The sequence below is a fragment of the Crotalus tigris genome, unplaced genomic scaffold, assembly GCF_016545835.1.
Source record: "Crotalus tigris isolate CLP2741 ecotype Arizona unplaced genomic scaffold, ASM1654583v1 scf7180000017639.5415321, whole genome shotgun sequence".
Lineage (NCBI taxonomy): Eukaryota > Metazoa > Chordata > Lepidosauria > Squamata > Viperidae > Crotalus > Crotalus tigris.
Window position 1 is genome coordinate 2586338 of NW_024096532.1, and position 24330 is coordinate 2610667.

General features: G+C 40.4%; 1 protein-coding gene across 1 annotated transcript in view; it reads left to right on the forward strand.

Annotated features, from left to right (window-relative positions):
* Positions 1-3878: 3878 nt before the first annotated feature.
* The window catches only part of EPS8L1 (EPS8 like 1), a 49209-nt gene continuing 28757 nt past the window's right edge, over positions 3879-24330 (forward strand). The window contains exons 1-7 of the mRNA XM_039335142.1: positions 3879-4070; positions 9857-10007; positions 12367-12410; positions 19054-19112; positions 22456-22617; positions 22763-22912; positions 23327-23409. Of these exons, the coding sequence (XP_039191076.1) occupies positions 9991-10007; positions 12367-12410; positions 19054-19112; positions 22456-22617; positions 22763-22912; positions 23327-23409 (515 nt within the window). The 5' untranslated portion in view covers positions 3879-4070; positions 9857-9990. The remainder of the gene's footprint in view (positions 4071-9856; positions 10008-12366; positions 12411-19053; positions 19113-22455; positions 22618-22762; positions 22913-23326; positions 23410-24330) is intronic.

Sequence of the window (24330 nt, forward strand, 5' to 3'; positions counted from 1 at the left end):
CTCTCTCTCTGTGTGTCTGTGTGTGTGTGTGTGTGTGTGTGTGTGTAAAAGAGAGTGCACTCACAGTGTTCTCCGAGGAGCTGAAAAGCTTTCTGGGCGGAGCTCCTCCCTTTGCTGCGTCTCTGAAGGAAGCAGGAAGCAGGAAGGGCAGGAGAGAGCTAGCTAGCCCAGCTAGGCTGACTCAGGAATTCTGGGAGTTGAAGTCCATGAGTCATAAAAGAGACGAGGTTGCCTACCCCGGAGGTTGTTGGACAACAGCTTGAAGCTTGCCAGGTGAGCAGCAGATAGGAGGGGGGGGGAGAAAGAGAGAGAGAGAAAGAGAGAGAGAGAGGGGAGAGAGAGTGGGGGAAGAGGAGTGGCAGACCAAGGGCAGATAGAGAGGGAGGGGGAGAGAGACCCTTTTGACATCTAAAATGAAGATAACACTGCATATATCCTTTTTTTATCTGTGTGTGTATGTAATTTTATTCTCTTAAAGCATTCTCTTGGTGATCATTGTTTTAATAGTATGGATATTCCCAAGAGTCATATTTTTACTTTTATTTTTAATGTATATATGTGTGTGTGTGTGTGTGTGTGTATACACACACACACACACACATACACACACCTATAATAAAGGTAAAAAAGGATATATGCAGTATTATCTTCATTTTAGATATCAAAAGGGTTTTGCGGCTCCCAGTGTTTTGTTTTTGGTGGGAAACGGGTCCAAGTGGCTCTTTGAGTGTTTTGGGTTGCCTACCCCTGTCCTAGGCCAAAGTCCAAGGCCGAACTACAGGCCTTTCTGAGCCTTCTGAACTTTTACAACTCCTTCCTTCCAAACAAGGCGAGTGTAGCCGAGCCTCTTCATAGGCTCCTGGACAAACAGGCAGTGTGGCAGTGATCACAAAAACACGAAGAATTAATTATAAGAATCCTTCCTGTGGGAAAATGTTTTTTGTTTTGAATTCTATTTTTAAAAAGTGGTAAGAAACCCTAAACAAGGGGAACCAGAAGAACCTGAAGATTACAATTAAAGAAGACTTCAGTTTGATTTATTAATACAGAATGAAGCAAAATATTTAAACATTTGACTATTGAAGGATATGGACTCAGAAGTCAATTTTAAAAGTGTCTGCCTCTAGATTGACTCATAAGATTGACACTAATCTGAAAGTGGATTTAAAAATGACAGATTTAAGAATGATAAGGAAAAAGATGCTACAATGGACATACAAAAGAAACCATATGATATCTTAATAATTAAAAGGGATATTGTAGGAGGAGACCTGGCAGAATCGAAGGGATTAAAAGAGGCATCAGTTTAGAATAATTACATTACATCATTACAACTGCCACCACTCTCTCAAATGCCATTGGCCTTTATCTATCCCTAACCAGGTGCTGGCTATAATTTGAGAAGATTCCCGGGCATAGGCTTGGTAATAAATCATTTAATTTGAACCTTCACATGTGGGCCTGGTTTTTTGTGCCTGACAGATACAAATCAAGAGAGTGGCCTGGACAATTTTCCTGTATTGGGTTTACAGAAGAGGCTTGTTAAAACTTTGAAGTATTTTGTGAGAAGAAAAAATGAAATAAAACTTTAGGACATTGGAAAGGTGCAAAGATCAAGATTGTTAAAAAAAAGAAAAGCAATATAAAATTGGTTTATTTGATCAAGGTTAAAATAGGTAACATTTAACCCTTTTGATCAAGGTTAAAATAGGTAACATTTAACCAGAACTGAAATGGTAACACTTTAAGGATTTTGTTTATAGATAAGAAATGGGATATGGGAAGAAATTATTTGTTTTATTTTGGGAGGTGATTAAGTTAGTAAAATTATTTATACAGTACTTGAAGGGAAGCCATTTCTTTATTTTCTTATTCTTTACTATATTCTTATTTTTTCTATTTTTCCTGTGCTTTCTATTTTTTATCCTTTTATTTTTTTAGTTTGTATTAGTTTTTCTCTTTTTAATTGTCATTTTTAATAAAATTACTATGGAAAAAAGGGGAAGTAGAAAAAGTCTGCTTTTAGCAGAGACTTGATTTGCATGCTGAAAGCGCCAGATATAATCACTGCCTCTCTGTGATTGGAAGTGTGCCACGAAGAGCCATCTGCCAGCAGAGTAGGTAACAGAGACCTGGAGGGATAAGCAGTCTGACTTGCTTCTCCAGCCTTGGCATCTAATAATAGACTAATCTGGAAATAGCTGCATTACGAATAAACAGAATGGGAACTGTGCCTCTTTTATTACATTATAAAAAATATTTTGTGTTTGTATTCATACCCAAAACTGAATGAATGGAAACACCCTTGTGCCGAGGTGCCAAACAGCTAATCTTTTGTTACAGGATGAAAAGGAGCAGTTCTCCTTCATTTTATTTACTGTGCTGATTGTTCTGCATATCCAACCCAGAGCCCTACATAATGTACAATGGAAACTCTGGTTCAAGCAGGCCACTGCTCTTATCTGCCTAGCTGCAGGGCTGGATCTTCTACCTCAAATCATCCTTTGGCCTAGGGATAAATAGCTATCGGTAGATGGCTTTTTCTGATCCATACCAAAGGAATTGATGGTTTCTCTCTCTTCAGTTACCTCCTCCTTCCCCCCCCCCCCATCCCCAGACAAGGGCCTTTCAGTATTCCTTAGAACAGGGATGTCAAACTGCCGGACTGCGGGCCGGATGCGTCATGGCGAAACCGCACCCACCCCATTGCCACCAATGGAAAAAAAGTTGTGATGCATTGTGACACGTCACGTGACATTGTGAGTTTGACACCCCTGCCTTAGAACCTCATGACCATAAGATACAAAGGTAATCTCATCATTTCTCGTAACAACCTGCTTGTCTGGCATCAGTGTCTATTGCAAGTTATAAAAGAAGGCAGAAAGATCATTAAAAATCTCATTGACACAACCACATTTGTTTCTTTCCAAATACTCTACCCTTTTTATTATTTTTAAGGAAGCTATAAAAGAACTTTCATGGGAACCAAGACTGGAGGCCATTTGGTTTAATGAGAAGTTTCAACAGCAGCCTGGAAGAAGAAAACCAGGGCTTTTTTTCTCACAGAACGCCCAGAACAGAGTTCCGGCACCTTTTTTGGATGGAACCTTGTAGGGTAGGCAAGGCGGGTTGTATGACGTGTGTGAGTTCCAGCACCTTTTTTTTTTTTTTTTTAGAAAAAAAGCACAGAAGAAAACTATGTCAACAGCTCTAAAGAAAACCTATCTTTCTGCATGGCCTGAGTGAGGAAAGTTAATTTATGTCTGCTGGGTACACCAATTCATCTTTATTGCAGAGGAAGAATCTAAAAGATCTGTTCTTTTGTCCTTCATTAGTCATCCCATGATTTAATAGAAAGTACAGGACTCTGTATTTGAAGTAATGGCTTCCTGTTTCACAAACTCCATGGGATGTATTAAAAAATCCACCACACACCATGACTGCATTTTCAGGTGTGTTGTGATCTGTAGGAGGCAAGATAAGAAACAATGGATGGAAACTAATCAAGGAGAGAAGAGAATGAATATATATTCATATATATATGAATATATATTCATTCAGGGCTTTTTTTCTTATAGAACGCTCAGAATGAAGTTCCGGCACCTTTTTTGGATGGAACCTTGTAGGATAGGCAAGGTGGGTTGTATAATGTGTGTGAGTTCCGGCACTTTTTTTATTTTTACAAAAAAAGCACTGCATATATTTATATATCACAGAATCTCTGCTTGTGAGATCATTACACTATCTGTTTTTAAGTGGTATGCTAATCCATGTAGGAAATTTGCTATTTAGAAGAGACCCACCCCTTCCTGCATTTTAAGTAGTGTTTCAAGTGGTTTCTGTGCCAGGGAGAGTGTAAAGTAATACACCTCAGCAACTAAGCTTCTACTAGCTGTCCAGGTATGCAAGGGGTGTGGCCCAGCTAGGAGGTTTGCTCGTAAAGGGACCAGTAAGTCATTCAAGTAGTTCATAATTTCTACGTGCCACTTCAGATGTTCCTAGCTTTGTGTCCTTAGGAGAAATGATAGAAGCGGAACCAAAGAGCTGAGAAGACCAGGTGGTTTTGCGCAGTAAGTAACTTCAATAATATGGGGATGTCCAAGATAAATTCCTTGGGATAGGTCTGATGGGTACGACCAAAAAGACCTCTTTGTGAATCTCTCACAAAGAGATTTGGGGAACAGAGTAAGGTGGTTAGGAACCTCACCACCACTTCCAGGGACCTGGAATCTGGGCTTTGAATTGAGATCAAAGTAGTTTTCCTTCACCCCGTGCTTCCAAGTAGTTGAAAAGTGCAGATTTGAGTACATCGCCTATCTTTCTGGAGGGCATCAGATTTGAGGAAAACTGATCAGAGCCATCAGCATTTCAACAGAAGTGGACATCACTTCAGAAGCCACGGGCAGTGCTTAATATATCTAGCAGGATTTTCAGCCACAATGGAGAGTCTAATGATACCCAAATAAGGGTGGAATAGGCAGGCAGGAGGAAGGCTGAAGCCATATAGAATCATACAATCACAGGCCTGGAAGGGACCTTTGAAGTCTTCTAGTCCAACCCCTTACTCAAGGCAGGAGTCATACGATCATATCATATATATCAGCCAGGATGTCCCTTTTTCCCTGAATTTGGGGTTGTTGTTTTTTTAAATGTGCGGTGCGGTTTTGGGATGTTCTCTATTGCAAAATTGTGAGAACAGTGCTATCAGTGGTTAGCAATTATAGCTAGAAGAGTTACCAAAAAAGGAATATATTTGTAACTCAGGGTTTAAATGAGGCGTCCTTGGTGCTCTCTGAGCTTGGTTGGTTTTTTTGCAGATGTTTCATTACCCAAACTAGGTAACATCTTTTGGGTAATGAAACATCCGCAAGGAAACTGCCAAGCTCAGAGAGCCCCTCGGCTAAAAAAGGTTCTGTGTTCACAGTTTGTCCATTCCACATTAGAGGATAATACTCTGCGTTCCCTGAGAAGGGCACTTGAATCACGGAAACTTAATCAAAAGCTGACTCTGAAGTTGAGCAACCAGGAACTCAAAGAAAGATTGAAACGAAGTGTGATTGTTGCAGTCTGATAATTCATTGTGTAAGGTGGGGATTGAGCTGGTCAGGAGCTCCTAATGTCCTCTCTTGATTGAGGCTGTGGAAAGTTATAATTCAGTCACAATCACACCACAGGGTACAGTATTGCTCCTATCTACCATTTTGAACAGATTAGTCCTAAAACCCTGGAGCTGGAACTGAACCCACTACCAAGACCAACAATTTGCATGTAGAAAAATGACCGATCCTTAAAACTCAGAGAAAGTGTGTGCGCATGGCATTGTGCGTTTGAACAAGGAACAGAAAAAAAGTGCTCCTGATAAATGGGCGTTCTTGGAGTTCTCACACTGCGTACTGCTTTGTTTGCACCCATGTTGGCCAAAAGGCAGGATATCCATTTTAAAAATGAGAAAAGAGGCTAAGAAACAAGACTGGGGAGTAACACCAAAATGCACACCGTAGCCTTAAATTCTCTGAAGGAAGATACAGATAGTCCTCAGCTTACGACCACAATTGAACCCAGCATTTCTGTTTCTAAGTGAGACAGTTGTTAAGTGACTTTTTACTCATTTTACAATCTTCCTTGCCATAGCTGTTAAGTGAATCACTGCAGTTGTTAAGTTAGCGATACGGTTGTTAAGTGAATCTGGCTTCCCCATTGACTTTACTTGTTAGAAGTTCGCAAAAAATGATCACATGACTCCGGGACACTGCAGACCACCATAAATACATGCCAATTGGTACGTATTTGCGTTATGATCATATGACCATGAGGATGCTGCAATGGTCGTAAGTGTGAAAAATGGACATGACACTTTCTTCAGTGCCATTGTAACTTTGAATGGTCACTAAAAGAATGGTTGTAAGTGAGAGGACTACTGGTAATAGGAACTAAAACTAAATGTGGAGAGCAAAACTGCAGTAAATGATGTTGGGAAAGTCCACACTGTGTGGTCAAAGGGGTTTTGTTACTTTTGTGGGTTCATTACAACCATCCTTGGATTAGGGTGAATAGATTTTGGGCATAATATCCAGAACTCCTAATAAAGAATCAATATCTAGCCATGGTTTAACAATGATTCAAACCTCCTTTGGTCAAAGGATTACCATTCTATGCTTTTTTATTACCTTGCATGCCAGAAAAAGATGTAGCATCTGTGTCATTGGAAGTACAGGGAATCCTTGACTTACGACCACAATTGAGCCCAAAATTTATGTTGCTAAATGAAACATTTGTTAGGTGAATCTTGCCACAGCTGTTAAATGAATCACTGCAGTTGTTCAGTTAATGACATGGTTGTTAAGTGAATCTGGCTTCCCCATTGACTTTGGGTGTCAGAAAATCGCGAAAGATAATCCCATCACCCCAGGACACTGCAACTGTCATAAACACGACTTGCCAAGCGTCTGAATTTTGATCATGTGACCATGGGGATGCTGCAATTGTCGTAAGTGTGAAAAGAGGTCCTAAGTCACTTTTTCCAGTGCCATTGTACCTTTGAACTCTCACTAAATGAACTGCTGTTAAGTTGAGGACTAGCTGTACACCACAGTCACTTTGAACATTTGTTCCTAAGGGTGTTCAAGCACAGGAAAGATGGTTGGCTGTTCTTTAAAATACGTCTCATCTGGATAGCTAGCAGAAGAAAGAGGAGATGGTTAAGCAGTGGCCCTTCTCCACCCTGAACCTGAAACCCAAAACATCACCTAACTGAAAAAAATCAACAACTCCCATCATCACCAACACTTCTATATTAATTATTGCTCATAGTTGCTAGATCTGTGTGGACAAATCTGTGGCTGGATCTTTTATGTAGATTTTGCAAAGAACTGACAGTCCAGCTCCCTTTTCTCTCCTTGCCTCAAGTAAAGAGTATTTTAAGCCTTTACTTCAGGCTTTTAGCCAAAAGCACCTTGTGCAAATTTCTCTTTCCCCAAAGAACATTTGTGGTATAAAACAAGGGAGTGGAGTGGTGGCATTGGTCAGCCATTGAAGAAAGTGGCAACCCACCTTTAATAAACAAAGTTGTTACCCCGTGTCATGAAGAGGTGTGGCAATTTGCAAGATCTTAGGAAGAAACCGTGCTAAGTTATTTTCCTTTCTTTAACAGGCAGGCACACAAAAGTACACACCCTTCCAAAAAACGCCTGATGCATTGTTTTCTTATTTGCAGCATATTGCGTACATACATATGGTTTTTATTGAAATTATCATATAAATACAATGAAAACAAATATAAAAGGGAAATGGGGAAGGGGAAAGTGGGGAAAAGAGAAGAGTGGTGTGAGGGAAAAAAGAAGGAAAAACCCCATTAACTTCCAACTTTTTCAGCACAGATAAAACACAGCCTCAACTTTTACTTTTACATACTTAGTATATACTAGCCATTTCTATAACAACCAAACGTATCTAATTAAGCCTTGTTTTTAACCATGTCTTAAATAGCAATAGCACTTAGACTTATATACCGCTTCACAGTACTTTACAGCCCTCTCTAAGTGGTTTACAGAATCAGCCTATTGCCCCCAACAATCTGGGTCCTCATTTTACCAACCTTGGAAGGCTGAGTCAACCTTGAACCTGTAAGGATCGAACTGCTTGCAGTTGGCAGTCAGCAGAATTAGCCTGCAGTACTGTGTTCTAACCACTGCTAAATGGTGGCTAGTTGTTAGAATACTCATAATTTATTGCTAAATGGCACCATTAAAGACACAATTGCAAAAGTCTACTGATACCTTTGCAGGCTTTCTCACTAGTAAATAGATAATAAATGCATGCAGCAAGCCTCTCCCCCAAAAGACAACAGGGGTTGGTCTGATAAACTAAGAGTGGGTGTGGTGAGAAACAGATCTTAGTTACATACCTTCCAGATACTCTGATATGGATTAAAATCCTCATAGGTAACTTATGCATTGAAAAGTTATGCTATAAATTTTTCCTTAATGGATCGACTTCATTTCGTGTTAAGCCTTTGTACAATTTGTTTGTTTTGGCTGCCTGATTATGTGAACTCTACCAACTCTGATTTCTACACTATGGTTTACAGTTTTGCATGTTGGTGGAAAACAAGCAGTGATTTTGAAATCATGTTTTATAGTTTTGTATTGTTGATGCAAACTCAGCCAACTCTGGTTTCTAAAGCATAGCTTACAGTTTTTCATGTTGGTGTGGAACCAGGTTACGATGGTTTTGTCAGTTAATGTACAAATAATCAAATAATAGTTTAGAGTGAGCTTTTAAAATAAACCATTGACTGCTTTTTACTCAATACTATTACTGTTGTTTAAGGCACTGCTTTCCAACCTTGGCAAATTTAAGATGCCTAAACTTCCATTTCTGGAATTCTCCAGCCAACATACTGCTAGATTTTGGGAGTTGAAGTCCAGATGTTGGCCAGGGGATTCTGGGAGTCGAGGTCCACAAATGCTGCCTAGAGGATTCTGGGAATTGAAGTCCCATATTTTAAACTTGCTGGAGTTGGGAAACACTGGTTTAATGTGTGGCATTTCCAAAATGGGTGAGCTTTAAATGTGTTGGACTCCAGTGTTTACTCCTCATGGGAACTGCACACCAACAAACTCAGAGGGTTCAAGTCACAAAAGGGTGATCTAATGGATTCCAGCAATGAGGAATTAATTATCTGTTAGTAAAGTAGAGTAATGTTACTGTATTCTGGGGAGAAACAAAAGGCTATTTCAAGTAATCTGTTTTACTGTGTTTCCTAGGCAACAGTAAATTTGGGCCAGGCCCCACATCAGCAGTACTGCTAAATGAACTGTTATGTTAAGCCATGGGGTATGTTTCATCAAGTTTTTGGGAACAACAAACAACTTATTAGCTGGGTTTGTACAAATTCAACTGTGAACTATTGTTTACAAAGTACAATGCTTCAGTCAAATGCATCAACTTGAAACCAAGCAAATTATGTTATGGATTGGCCTATTGTGTGAACTGAGGCTACATTTGACCAAAGCTGACCGAAAACAAACTCAGAGTTTCGTTCATTGTGTAAAGTCAAGCCAGATACAATTTCTCAGTCTAACCTACCATCCAGAACTGTGGTAAAATTAAAAGGAAAGCTGTATAAGGCACCCTGAGCCTTTTGGAGCATAAAGTAACATGTAGATATGTAACTGAAGAAATGTAACTAGCCCATAAATCAATACAACTGACAGTTAATGAAGACATTAAAGAAAGTGGAAACGAACAATATATCTTTTTGGCACTGGCATTTCTTGTTTTCCTCAGACTGGGCAATCAGAGTTTTCCAGGGGAAAAAGTCTTGGATTTAAATTTATGTAGCATGTTAGTCCTCAGATATGAAAAATTGATTTATTTATGTTTTATTTACATTTATTTATATCTCCCTTTATTATTTTTACAAATAACTCAAGGACGTGAACATATTTAACACACCTTCCTCCTCCTATTTTCTCCACAATAACAATCCTGTGAGGTGGGTTGGGCTGAGAGAGAGAGAGAGGGACTGCCCCAAATTTACCTTGCCGGCTTTCATAGCTAAGGCGGGATTTGAACAGTCTCCTACTTTCTAGCCTTGTGCCTTAACCACTAGACCAAGCTACCATGCAAAGTGCTTCACCAAATCTTGCAGTTTCCAGATTGAATTTTCCATGAATATTATTTAGGCAACTTCAATCCAGATGAAATGGACTTGGTAGGTAAAGATTGGGGCACAGCACTGAACAGAAAATAATTCCCGAAAAGCAAAAATCTATTGAATTTCTATTTGGAACTTTTGGTACTGTGGTTTGAGTTTGGTTTTATTCTGAATGTTGACACCATAATGTTCTTGCAGTGGGAGATCAAGGATTGGCTGCTGTTCTTTTAGCTGTGAGACAAAAGCCACCTGTGCTTGGAGAGACTGCTCATTTTCTTCTCTTCCTTTGTGAAAAGGCTGTGGTGTGAATTTCAGATATAGTTGCTGACATCATGAGTGATTCAGGAAGGTAAGTGTGTAAGAAAAAAAGAATGTATATCTTAATACCAGCATGGCTGGCTCAGAAATTCTGGGAATTGAAGTCCACGAGTCATAAAAGTGCCAAGGTTGCCTACCCCTGGTCCAAGGCATTGCGTGGTAAGAGGTACCCCTGTGATGGAATCTGATTCTGTATCTGATTCTTTCTGGTTACTTCTTTTGGTGAGATCCATTCTGTGAAAACTAGCCTTGGTTTTCAGTATCAGAGAAGATCTCACAATGTGTGCCCTATTCCCCAGAAGAAGTGTGATAAAACACTTTTGTTTAGTAAATATTTAGGATCTGGGGGAAAAACTTCTAAATGCTATCTGGAGAACTATCACACATTGGAATAGATAAGAGAATTGTTTATAGCAGGGCTCTCCAACCTTGGCAACTTTACGACTGGTTTGTAGCACAGACCTTCCCCAATTAATCCAATTTTCAGAGGTTTGGAGAGCTCTGCTATAGTCAGATAGCTGTCAGTATGTTGGTGAAGATTCTCAGTCATCCAGGTAGAGTTGTCTGGAAGTTGAGTCATAGCAACTGGGCTTGTTTGTTTGTTTGTTTGTTTGAAACATTTTGCTGCTTATCCAGGTAGCTTAAGAAGAAGACTGAATACGCTACTTGAATAAGCAGAGAAATGTTTCAAACCAAAAGAAAAAGAAAAGAAGTCCAGTTGCCATGACTCAACCTCCAGACAATAGCTATCAGCCTTCCCAGGTAGTCTAGACCAGACATGTCAAACTCGCAATGTCATGTGATGTCACACAACGTATCGGGACGTTTTTGCCATTGCTGGCAATGGGGTGAGCGCAGCTTCCGGATGATGTATCTGGCCCATGGGCCGGAAGTTTGACACCCCTGGTCTAGACAGAAAATATGTCCAGATGAACTAATTTTACTTTATTGTAAGGCTACATTAGCAGAATCTTGCAAGTCCGAAAGTACAAATTTCTCATTTCTTTTACCATGCTTAGGTTAAGGAGTTTTTTTTTCCCTCAGTTTCTTTTTCGACCTGTTATGCAGCCAAGGGTTATACCATTTCTTATCTAATTGTTCCCTAAGCAGCATCTCTCCCCTCCTTTATTTAATTTTTCAGCAGTGACAACTGCTGTTTTTGGAAAGCTTTGGAAGCCAAGATCTGATGAAATTAGGGAACATGGCTCATGGATTTCATTGTTTCCTTCTTCAGCTGGGTGATCTCTAGGTACATTGGGTTATAAATCTCATCATCCCCAGCTAGCAGTGTGCTTGGGATTGATAGGAACTGCAGCACTGTATATTGAACACTGTATACCAACTCTGCAGAGCTCCAGGTTGGGGAAGATTTATTAAGATCTTCACACTTTTCCCCAGAACCTGAGTAAGTATTCTCAGGTGCTCACCTCTCTAAGGTAATACAAAGCTATAGGAGACCTCTAAAAGACCCAGGAGAGCTCTCCTTGTTAGAAATTTAAGCAACCCTAATTTCTGCTAGGATGTTAGCACGATTGAAAACAATCCCAGTAATCTTCATTAGCAACTTCATTGTTCCTTGCTTAGTCACTGCCATTTCCTGTCCATCTTGCTGGGAAGCGAAGCTTTTGATCATCATAATAAATAGGAATGGCCATTAACTCAGATCAGAGTGTGCTCAGAGTCAATATTGTACTCTGCTCTCATTCCAGTAGCCTTTGGTAAGTCCAGTGGCACAGCTACTAGTACTATTCCTTCCTCTTTTCCGCATTGACAAAGGGTGTGTGTCATTGGGACTATTATTCAAATGCAAGTTTGAAATTAAGGCTTAAGAGCTACTGGTTGTGGTAAAAACCATCCAGATGGATGGGTGTAACCTTGCCTGGGGCCCACTGAGGGTTAAGCAACATGCTATTGTTTTAATGTCTTTTAAATTGTTGTAATTGTTTTAGAATTTTAGAATTGTGAGCTGCCCAGAATCATTTGGTTGAGTTGAGCGGCTATAGAAATTGAATAAATAAATAAACAAATAAATAAATAAATAAAATCAAGTGGCACTAATAATAGTAAGGATCCCCAACCTTTACATACAGCTTGGTGGCCCTGCAGGAGAGAGGAGCAAGTTGAGCTCTGTGTGCACCAGCTTGCCGCACGGCCTAGTTTCAAATTGACAATGGCCCGGTAGTGGGCTTCCACTCAGGAGTTAGGGACCCCTGAATTATAGCATTGTTTTGGGGGATAAATTGTGGATTTTGTTGAAATACTGCAAGGGACATAGCTAGTAAGCCTCTGGGATTCTCAGAGAGCCTGGAAACCTAGCAAAGTTTGAGAAGACAGGGGATTTGGGCTGGAGAAGTTAGGTTGTCATCTGACTTTTCTATTTTGTCTCCCAGCTTATTTGGTGACGTTCACAAGCCCAGTGCCAGAACCATTTATGGTGAGTTTGGGACCATGGAAATATAACCAAGGGAACGTCTTTGTGTTGGGATGATTATTGGACTGAATAATTATTCCATCTTGGAGATCTACCATGCTTAGCAACTCACAATTCTCTAGTCTCATCAACCACAGGGCCCATCTCCTGCTACAATGCTTTATACCTGCAATCCCTTCTCTGGTTCCAGATACCTTATCTTACATACAGCTATCGATTCTGAGTGCAGAAATCCAGATAACGACTAGATGGCAGCAAAGATTTCTGCAGCCTAGGTCTAATCTAGCATTCCCTTTTCTCCTCGTGGTCTTCAAGTTTCTGATTTTATTATTATTATCATTATTGATCATCGCATAGCCAGCCAGATGTTCAGACTGGATTTGGCATTTTTGTCTACCTATCGAGACCATACCAAGGACCTGGGATAGGCAGATGTGAATGTTTGATGGTATTACAGATATTGTTGCAGGATGGAAGCAGTTCCTAGTAAGGCCGCCTTTTGCAATGGACTAATGGCGAATTTGTCAATGTGGTGTTCAAGTGGTGCTCCAGTTGTTTTGGGATCACACCCAAGATGCCTATTACTATTGTACTACCCTTGCTTGCCTTTGCCACAGTCTTTCTATTTCTATTATTATTATTATTATTATTATTACTACTACTACTACTACTACTATTACTATTTACACAACAATGTGAAATCACAGCTGCCAGTTTTTTAACTCGTATGGGCCTTCATACACATCAAGTTCTTCCTGAGAATCTAGGATATCATAATATATGTGTGGAACCAGGCAATGTGGCCTTTTGTAATTAACAGAGGGAACAAAATGTGATCCACTGGAGAAGGAAATGGCAAACCACTCCAGTATCTTTGCCATGAAAACCCCATGGACAGTACTAAAAGGCAAAAAGATATGACGCTGGAAGATGAGCCCCTCAGGTCGGAAGGTGTCCAATATGCTACTGGGGAAGAGCAGAGGGCTAGTACTAGTAGCGCCAGAAAGAATGAAGCGACTGGGCCAAAGCCGAAAGGACGCTCAGCTGTGGATATATCTGGTGGTGAAAGGAAAGTCCGATGCTGTAAAGATTTTTTCTCCATAGGGACCTGGAATGTAAGATCCATGAATCAAGGCAAGCTAGACGTAGTCGAAAAAGAGATGACAAGACTGAACATAGACATCTTCGGAATCAGCGAACTAAAATGGACAGGAATGGGTGAATTTAATTCAGATGACCATCAGGTACTGTGAGCAAGAATCCCTCAGAAGAAATGGAGTAGCCTTCATAGTCAATAAAAGAATAGGAAAAGCAATACTGGGATACAATCCCCAAAATGACAGAATGATCTCAATTCGAATCTAAGGCAAACCATTCAATATCACAATAGTCCAAATCTATGCCCCAACCACTGGTGCTGAAGAGGATGAAATTGACCAGTTCTATGAAGCCCTACAGCACCTTATAGAATTAACACCAAAAAATGATGTCCTTATCATCATGGGGGATTGGAATGCTAAGGTAGGAAGCCAAAAGATAACCGGAATAACAGGCAAGTTTGGCCTTGGAATACAAAATGAAGCAGGGCACAGGCTGATAGAATTTTGTCAAGAGAATACGATGGTCATAACAAACACTCTTTTCCAACAACCCAAGAGACGACTCTACACATGGACATCACCAAACGGTCAACATAGAAATCAGATTGTCTATGTGCTCTGCAGCCAAAGATGGAGAAGCTCTATACAGTCAGTAAAAACAAGACCGGGAGCTGACTGTGGCTTAGATCATGAGCTTCTTGTTGCAAAATTTAGGCTTAAATTGAAAAAAGTAGGGAAAAGCACTAGGCCACTCAGGTATGAACTAAATCATATCCCTGATGAATATACAGTAGAGGTGACAAATAGATTTAAGGAATTAGATCTGATAGACAGAATACCTGAAGAACTATGGATGGAAGTTCGCAACATTGTACAAGAGGTAGCAACTAAAACCATCCCAAAGAAAAAGAAATGCAAGAAAGCAAAATGGCTGTCTGAGGAAGCTTTGCAAATAGCTGAGGAAAGAAGGGAAGTGAAAGGCAAAGGAGAAAGAGAAAGATACACCCAATTGAATGCAGAATTCCAGAGAATAGCTAGAAGAGATAAGAATGCCTTCTTAAATGAACAGTGCAAAGAAATAGAAGAAAACAACAGAATAGGGAGGACCAGAGATCTCTTCAAGAAAATTGGAGATATGAAGGGAACGTTTCATGCAAAGATGGACATGATAAAGGACCAAAATGGCAGGGACCTAACAGAGGCAGAAAAGATTAAGAAGAGATGGAAAAACTACACAGAAGAACTATACAAGAATGAGCTTAACGTCCCAGATAACCACACTGAGATGGTCACTGACCTCGAACCAGACATCCTAGAATGTGAAGTGAAATGGGCCTTAGAAAATCTGAGCAACAACAAAGCTAGTGGAGGTGACAGTATTCCAGCTGAGCTATTCAAAATCTTAAAAGACGATGCAGTAAAAGTGCTACACTCAATTTGCCAGCAAATTTGGAAAACTCAACAGTGGCCACAGGATTGGAAAAGGTCAGTTTACATTCCAATTCCAAAGAAAGGCAATGCCAAAGAATGTTCAAACTATCGCACCATTGCACTCATTTCACATGCTAGTAAAGTTATGCTTAAAATCCTACAAGCTAGACTCCAGCAGTATGTGGATCGAGAACTACCAGAAGTACAGGCAGGATTTCGAAGAGGCAGAGGAACTAGAGATCAAATTGCCAACATACGCTGGATCATGGAGAAAGCTAGGGAGTTCCAGAAAAACATCTACTTCTGCTTCATTGACTATGCAAAAGCCTTTGATTGTGTGGATCACAACAAATTGTGGCAAGTTCTTAAAGAGATGGGAGTACCAGACCATCTCATTTGTCTCTTGAGAAACCTATATGCGGGTCAAGAAGCAACAGTGAGAACTGGACACGGAACCACTGATTGGTTCAAAATTGGAAAAGAGTCCGGCAAGGCTGTATACTGTCGTCCCTGCCTATTTAACTTATATGCAGAGCACATCATGAGAAAGGCAGGGCTAGATGAATCAAAAGTTGGAATTAAGATTGCCGGGAGAAATATCAACAACCTAAGATATGCAGATGATACCACTCTAATGGCAGAAAGTGAAGAGGAACTAAAGAGCCTCTTGATGCGGGTGAAGAAGGAGAGTGCAAAAGTTGGCTTGAAACTCAACATTAAGAAAACCAAAATCATGGCATCCGGCCCCTCAATTCCTGGCAAATAGATGGGGAAGAAATGGAGGTAGTGACAGATTTTATTTTTCTGGGCTCCAAGATCACCTCAGATGGGGACTGCAGCCAAGAAATTAAAAGACGCTCTCTGGGGAGGAAAGCTGTGGCAAATCTAGACAGTATACAAAAAAGCAGAGACATCACCCTGCCAACAAAAGTGCGTATAGTCCAGGCCATGGTTTTCCCAGTTGCAATGTATGGCTGTGAAAGTTGGGCTATAAGAAAGGCTGAGCGCAAAAGAATTGAGGCCTTTGAACTATGGTGCTGGAGAAGACTCCTGCGAGTCCCTTGGACTGCAAGACGTTCAAACCGGTCAGTCCTAGAGAAGATCAACCCTGACTGCTCTGTAGAAGGCCAGATCCTGAAGTTGAAATTCAAATACTTTGGCCACCTGATGAGAAGGAAGAACTCACTGGAGAAGGGACTAATGCTGGGAAACATTGAGGACAATAGAAGAAAGGGACGACAGAGAATGAGATGGCTGGATGGAGTCACTGAAGCAGTAGGTGTGAACTTAAATGGACTCCAGAAGATGGTAGAGGACAGGAAGACCTGGAGGAACATTGTCCATGGGGTCGCGATGGGTCGGACACGACTTTGCAATTAACAACAACAACAAGAGGGAAATGTTGTCAATGTACAGATTTCCTAAGTGCCATCCAATAATTTTTGTTATGACACCCATAACCTTTGGGTCATGGCACCAGTTTATACCATAATCTTTCAACTTTGATTTTGATACTTTGTGAAATTCTCCAATAATAATCATAATAATGATGGTGGGTCCATAAAATAAAGAAAGTAATAGAAAATGAAGAAGCTAAAGTGTTCTGGGACTTTAGAATTCAAACAGACAGGCACCAGCCACAGAATAAACCAGACTTAACAATAGTTGATAAAAATAGTCTGGACTGTGGACACGGCAGTACCTGAAGTCACTAGAATAGAAGAGAAAGAACTGGAGAAGATAACAAAATACAAAGACCTGCCAATAGAAACAGAACGACTGTGGCAAAAGAAAGCAAAGGTAGTACCAATAGCAACAGCTGCCTTGGGTGCAATCCCAAAACAATTGGAGCACCACTTGAACACTCTCGGCACTGGCAAATTCATCATCAGTCAATTGCAAAGGGCAGCTTTACTTGGAACAACTTACATCCTGTGACGATACTTCTAACACCATCAAACATCCACATCTGCCTATCCCAGATCCTTGGGATGGACATAATAGGCAGACAAAAATGTCAAATCCAGTCTGAACATCTGACACGTTTGGTTGCAACTAAACACAATCTTGTGATTATTTAATGTTATTAAAAATAACATCTATCTTAACTAGGTCACTGGGAAGGACTTGAGAGGTAGATTGAAATGCCAAATCCAGTTTAAATATTTGGCTGACTATGCAACCAACCAACCATAATAATAATATTATTATATGCTCCAGTAACTTCTTTTATTTATGTTTAGACTTATTCCTCCTTTTTTTTCCTTTGCTCTGTTAAATACTGTGACTCATTAAGAAAAAAAATGGTAATTGTCCAAAAAGTACTGTAAAATGCAAATCAGTTTCTCAGGTTGTACAGTATTTAATATTAGTACTTTAGTATAGTATTTAATATTAGTACTTGTTATGAAATTCAAGGAGTTTTCTTTCAACTGGTGCCAATTTTTAAAACTATGTCTATTACATTATCCCATGCTATATATTATAACATTATATCAACTTGAGATTTTACAGCATTTCCAATCCTACTTGATGGAATTGCTAAATAAATGTTATAAATAAATGAATTGCTTGTCTCTGAGTGATAATTCCCAAGATGATGTTACAGATAGTCCTCCATTTATGACTGGTCACTTAACAACCATTTGAAGTTATGACTGACTTCCACAAGGGAATTATGACCTGATTCCAAAGTTTCGACAACTACACAAACATGCAGGCGCGTGCACGTGTGCACGCATGCACACACACACACACACACCGCTGCAACTCGTATTACTTCCAGGTTTTGGCAAAACCAGCCCATAGCAAACTATTGGTTTGTTAAATGACTGTGGCGTTGGCTTAATGTATAATAGATTGTAAAATCAAAGCAGACATGTGAGTGACCCATTTTACAACAGTCATGACTTACCACTGTGATGGGCAAGCTCCATTGCCATCGAAAATTGAGGACTACCTATATAATGTCCTTTAAAGTTAATGCAGCTGAATAGGAATGAATAGCTGTATGTCTGTTATATATAGCCAAACTTTCTGAACCTGTGGGCAGTTCTGAACTTTTATGAGCAAAGCTCATAAAGTTATAAACACTCATTTACTAGATGGCAAGTGGATGAGGCTGTTCTACCATCTCTTCTAGTCTCTGTGATCACAATCCCTGACTCAGTTTATCTTAATGTTTTTGGTGGGGGCCATTTCTGTACAAAAGGCTGAGCTATATAAACTACAATATGCTTATTGATATCAATGGGATCTATGTAAGGCCCATTTGTTTATTTTTAATTAAAAGAGTTCAAAATGTAACATAAGTCAAGTAGGGTGTGGAACCTAGGATGTGCAAGATGCACATCTGGAGGGAATCTTACTGGGGTTCTAGACTATTGTCAATGTCTACAAACGTGATTTTATGGAGTAAGGTGTATTATGTATTGATTTTGATGCCTCCTACAGTATATATGTTAGGGCCATAATTTCCATTGAGCTCAGCAGTTATGGTTATATCTGGGAAGCACTAAATCAGCTGAAGCTGCCTGTGGCTCTCAAACAAGTGATTTTTGGAAGAAGCTATAGTAACATGATCTGCACATAACTCTAAGCTATAATAAGTGGACATATGCTGAGCCAAATATAAAGAAGCCACAGTATAAGTATAGCTTTGGTGTCTATGTAAACAAACCATTGTTTATGTTCATGCATATTTCTATTCTGCTTGTCAAACATTTAACCAACTCAGATTCCTCCACCCCTCTTGAAGATTAAGGGAAATATATATATATTTTTAAAACACATGGTTCCATTATTCTGTGTATTTTATCTTTTCAAAAGAATACTGCATGGAGAAAAAGTGTAGATGGGGACCACTCTCCCATTCACTCAGCCTGCTTCTGCTGCTCCAGGTTGGATTGTAAGCATTCCCAGAGGATGGCCTTCCTTATCCAAAGAGAAAGAGTTTATATGCAGTCTTCAGTACTCTTTAAACATGTTCACATCTTCATTAAAATGAGACAAAAATGAATCTAACATTTCTATGCTCCTTTTGTGTCTTAAGCCAGTATTTCAGTTGCGTCCATCCTGTACGAGGAATATATATATATTTTTAAATCTTTCTACAGAACACAGGAAGAAGTATTCCAACTTCATTGTGGCAGATGTCTCCCAGTATGCTGTCAATGTAGGTATTTTTGTTGTTGTTATTTTGGAATTTAGATTGGGTTAAAGTGTGGCGAAGTATACAAAATTGGGATTTAGAAGCTTTAGGAATTAAAGTATAGGAAGTCATTTATTTCTTGGTTAACATAGTTCTGCAAAATTCCTCCAGAATAATTTTTATGTGTATTGAGATGTCTGGGTAATATCCAGTAATAAATTAATCAGGGCTAACTTATTATTTCCCCTTTAATTGCCACTATTTAAAAAAAAAATCCTTCTGAATTGCTTACTTTATATTCCACCTATTCATCTCCTTCATAAAAAATCCTTTTCCTCTGGAGAAATATGAATAAAAAAATAATTTCAGGTTTTAACCCTATTAATTTACTCCATAAGGATAAGGTAAGATTTTAAAAAAATGATGACAACAAAATTACATGAAAAAGAGGGATCCCATGGATAAAATAAGGCCTTACTGTATAGCATTGGTTCTCAACCTGTGGGTCGGGACCCCATTTGGGGTCGAACGACCATTTCACGAGGGTCGCCAAACAACGCAGTCCGCCATTTTTCCCCCTTTTTCCTTAGCTGTGCTATTCCCTTTTATTCTATTGGCTTTTGAAATTGTCAGGAATTGTCCAGGCTGTCTCTGCCCTGCTGAACCCGCCAAAAGTCCCATTCTGCAAACAGTGCTGCACCAGTTGAGTAATCCTCGACTTACGACAGGTTGAGTAGTCCTCGACTTACGACCGGTTGGGGGTTGTGGCATTAAAAAGGTTGAGATAGCTTCCAAGCCATCTTCAAGTGCAGTCCTATGTAGAATGCATTGTAGTCATTTAAACCAGGGGTCCCCAATCTTGGCAACTTTAAGACCTGTGGACTTCAACTCCCTGAGTTCCCCAGCCAGCATGGCTGGCTGGGGAATTCTGGGAGCTGAAGTCCACAAGTCTTAAAGTTGCCAAGGTTGGGGACCCCTGATTTAAACAAGAGGTGACTAAAGCATGAGTGACTGTGAGAAAGTTCTTCTGGTCAAGATGAATCAGTGCAAACTCTCCTGGCTACCACTTCTTCCTATAATTCGAGAAGGTCCCACAAATTATAGGTGAGTTCCACTTAAGGAGATACAACCTTATCAATAACTGAAGTAGGAAGGTCCTTAGAACTGAAATGCCCTTGAATCCACAATCTCCCAGCCCTTCCTAGGTTGAACCTGACCTGCTTCCCTCATCCAGACTCTTAACAGCCTCTATGCACCAAGACAAGATCTTTTGGGCACCACCTGTTCACTTAGGAGTTGAGATATACAATTGGAAATTATCCACCTATTGATGATGCCTGACCCCACCTCACTGGATGGTCTTGACCAACAACCTCATATAGATGTTGAATACAAGTAGCAAGAGAGTCAAGTTTTGAGGAACCGTGCAAAGTAAGGGTCTCAGCCTCAGCCCCTCCTGATAGTGCCTGCTGGAACCCATTCTGAAGAAAGGAGAACTGGTGCAGTGCAATGCCCACCAACCCCCCAAAATCACTGAGAGATCAAGTGGGATCAAGAAAATCATACCATCCCTATCCTGGTTCCATCAAAATTCATTTACAAACATGACCATTGTCACGTCAACGAATATCTCTTCCTGAAACCAATTAAAATGATCCAAATAATTCACTTTCTCTAGACTGGAATTGCAGCTCACCAACTTTTACACAATTTTCCCCGGGAAAAAGGAGATCATTTGATAATTTTCTATTGCTGCTGAGTCCGAGGATGGCTTCCTGAGGAGGGGATATGCCACTGCCTCCTTCAAGGTTTGTGGGACCGCCCACTCACTCAAGAATGAATTTACTATTGCTTACATAACTGGTTTTCCCAGTTGCAATGTATGGCTATGAAAGCTGGATCATAAGAAAGGCTGAACGCCAAAGAATTGAGATGTCTGGGTAATATCCAGTAATAAATTTTGAACTATGGTGCTGGAGCTGGAGAAAACGCCTGCGAGTCCCCTGGACTGCAAGGCGATCAAACCGGTCAGTCCTAGAGGAGATCAACCCTGACTGCTCTTTAGAAGGCCAGATCCTGAAGTTGAAACTCAAGTACTTTGGCTACCTAATGAGAAGGAAGGGCTCACTGGAGAAGAGCCTAATGCTGGGAAAGATTGAGGGCAAGAGAAGAATGGGACGACAGAGAATGAGGTGGCTGGATGGAGTCACTGAAGCAGTAGGCATGTGCTTAAATGGACTCCAGAAGATGGTAGAGGACAGGAAGGCCTGGAGGAATGTTGTCCATGGGGTTGCAATGGGTCAGACACGACTTCACAACTAACAACAACATAACTTACTCCTCTGCTATATTGAAATTAGATCCTGAAAGCCTGATACTTCCTTCCCTTTATGTCAATATAAAATCTAGGCCATAAGGCTAAACTGATGAATAAGCACAACAGAACACAAAACAACAGAACCATAGTGTGTTGTGGGAGGAAAGGGGAAGAAAAATGAAAGGAGGAAGAAAATTACCCAGGAGAGAACTTAATGATACTGGAAGACCTGAACAGGCCTAAAATAAAATACAATTGGAGCCAGATGTGCAGGAACACATTAGAAACTAGATTAATTATCACGATGCCATTTAGCCAGCATCCTCTAAGGCTGTTCATGCTTCAGTCTTCAACATGTAGTTTGGAGAACATGGGATCAGGACGTCGTATCTGTCTCCAGTACTATAAACTGGCTAACTTTTCAGAGCAAAAGTCTGCATTAAGGCATTTCAAATCACTGCTACACATTTGCACTTCCATGTGCACCTTCTGGAAAGAGAACCCAAAGCATTTTACAGCACTATTACCTACATCTCGGTCTTGGTGAGATGTTGAGGTGGCCTGTGTCATGGTTCAAAAAGATAGAGACGAATAAAACAGAACTCCAAGGCTTGCAAATTCCTCAAAGAACATGTTTATTAGTTACAAAGTATCAGCACATCAAAAGTGAAACCAAGTCTGGAGACACACGTAATAATTCCCCAATACAAAGTTAAAAAATCCCACCATTGAAAATATGCAAGCAACTACATTCCCCAATACATCTTCTTGGCGGGCTTTTTATGCAACGCCCAGCCTGCAGTCTCAGGAGCAGCCGATGACCTTGATTCCCATGGGACAAAAGATTATTTAGACTAATGAAGCACTAGGCAACCCCTCTCCCTCCATTCTATGTGGCAACCAAAAATAAGTAGGGAAAATGGCTGCAACCATGCTCATTTGTAGAGTTGACAGCCTGTGGCATATGGAGACACATAAAAATAGATGAATAACAACATTAGTATCATATAATGGACCTGTTTGTGTCTCTCTCTTGTCTATATACTTCAGCACCTGGTGACCTTCTCCATTGGGGAAGAGGACGATTTGACATGTGTGGAAGATGCTGTCAGGAAACTGTGCATCATGGATAAGCAAGGGAAGGTCTGGGTTCAGGAGATGTTACTCCAAGTCAGCGGGTCAGCTATCAAGCTCCTTGACATAAACTCAAAGGTGCAGAAACTTACCAAGAGCAGCAATGTTGGGCGGCTAATGAAGATTTGGGGGAGACATGGGTGTTACCTGTGTCCAAATTCCTCTTCTTTGGAAAGAGTCCATGTTAGATGGATGTCCTTGATTGTCTTTCTTTCCCCACTAGGAGGAATTGGAGAATTATGCATTGGCAACTGTGGCTTATTGTGATGCTGTCCGCCCTGAGTCTCGGTCACGATCCTTGCTTCTACTCATGTGCCAGGAACCTACTCAGCTCAGACCGGATATCCACTTCTTTGAGTGTGATCAAATTAGGGTAAAAGAATTGAGCCTATCAATCCACAAATAATATTTAGAGAATGATCCTATGTAATTACTCAATTCTATTCAGTATAGAAAATTTACTTGACATGGGGATGGCAACTATTCAGTGGCTGGGGATGAAATTAACATTTTAAAGGAAAGACAAAGTTCATAGATGTTGGGGCCATGCCATACACAGGGGAGGTGCTGGAATTCTCCCCCCTCCTTAACTTTCCCCCTTTTAAAAAAAGAAATTCTACTTCTGATGTTTGACCACTGTGTTTTGAAGAGTCTGAGCGTTATAACATGGTGCCCATAAGCAGTCCAGAATCCTGAGCTTGCCCAGCCCTGATCTACAACATGGGGATTTGGGACAAGGGAAGAGTTCTCAACAAAAATTTGATCTGGTTTCTCCTTTGCTTGGCAGGCGGAATGGATCCAGCAAGACATCAGTAGTGCCCTGCTGGACTTCAACACAGGAGGAAATACCCAACGGACAGAAGCCTTAAGGTACATGTACAGCCTAAGACCCATGGTTGTGATAAGACAGCTTCAAAGGGCCAAAGGTCACATTACTCATAAACAAGAAGTCACATCTGAGAGTTTCATTATCAAAAACAGGGGTGGGGAACTATGGCCGCTTTATGACTGTGGACTTCAACTCCCAGAATTCCTGAGGCAGCCATTGCTGTAAGAAAAGTTGATTCCCAGCAGAACTGTGTGGTAGGTGAAAGCACATAATTTCTTCCTTACCAGCTGCTTTTCCAGGGTAGATTTCTCTCTGTAATCACATCATCATTACAAGTTCACCCTCCCCCAACCATCTCCACCATACAATTTGGATTCAGAGAGAAAGTAGGATTGCTTAGTTATAGGTAGTTCTTGATTTACGATCACAACTGGAACCAAAGCTTCCATTACTCAGCAAGGCAGATATTAAGTGAGCCATGCCCAATATTATGACCTTTTTTGCCACAGTTGTTAAGTAAATCACTGCAGTTGTTCAGTGAAACATTCGGTCCTTAAGTGAATCTGGCTTCTTGTTGGAAGCCAGCTGTGAAGGTCACAAGTGGTGACCCTAGACACTGCAGTTGTCACAAATACATGCTAGTTGCCACCACCTGAATTTTGATCATGTGACCTTGGGAGTACGGCGATGGTTGTAAATGTGAGGATCGGTCATGTCACTTTTTTTAGTGCCATTGGCACTTCAAATGGTCGCTAATGAATGTTGTAAATTGAGGATTATCTGTATCTGGACTAGCCTTGCCATTTTTCTTTCTACAGCAGCTTGCTATGCAGATTTTGAGAGCTTATTTTATCACATTACCATCATGCCAAGAAAAGAAGTCACATGTACCCTATTTCTGACTGGAGGCTGCTATAGAATACATAGCAATACTTTGATTTTTTTAAAAAAAAATATTCCTG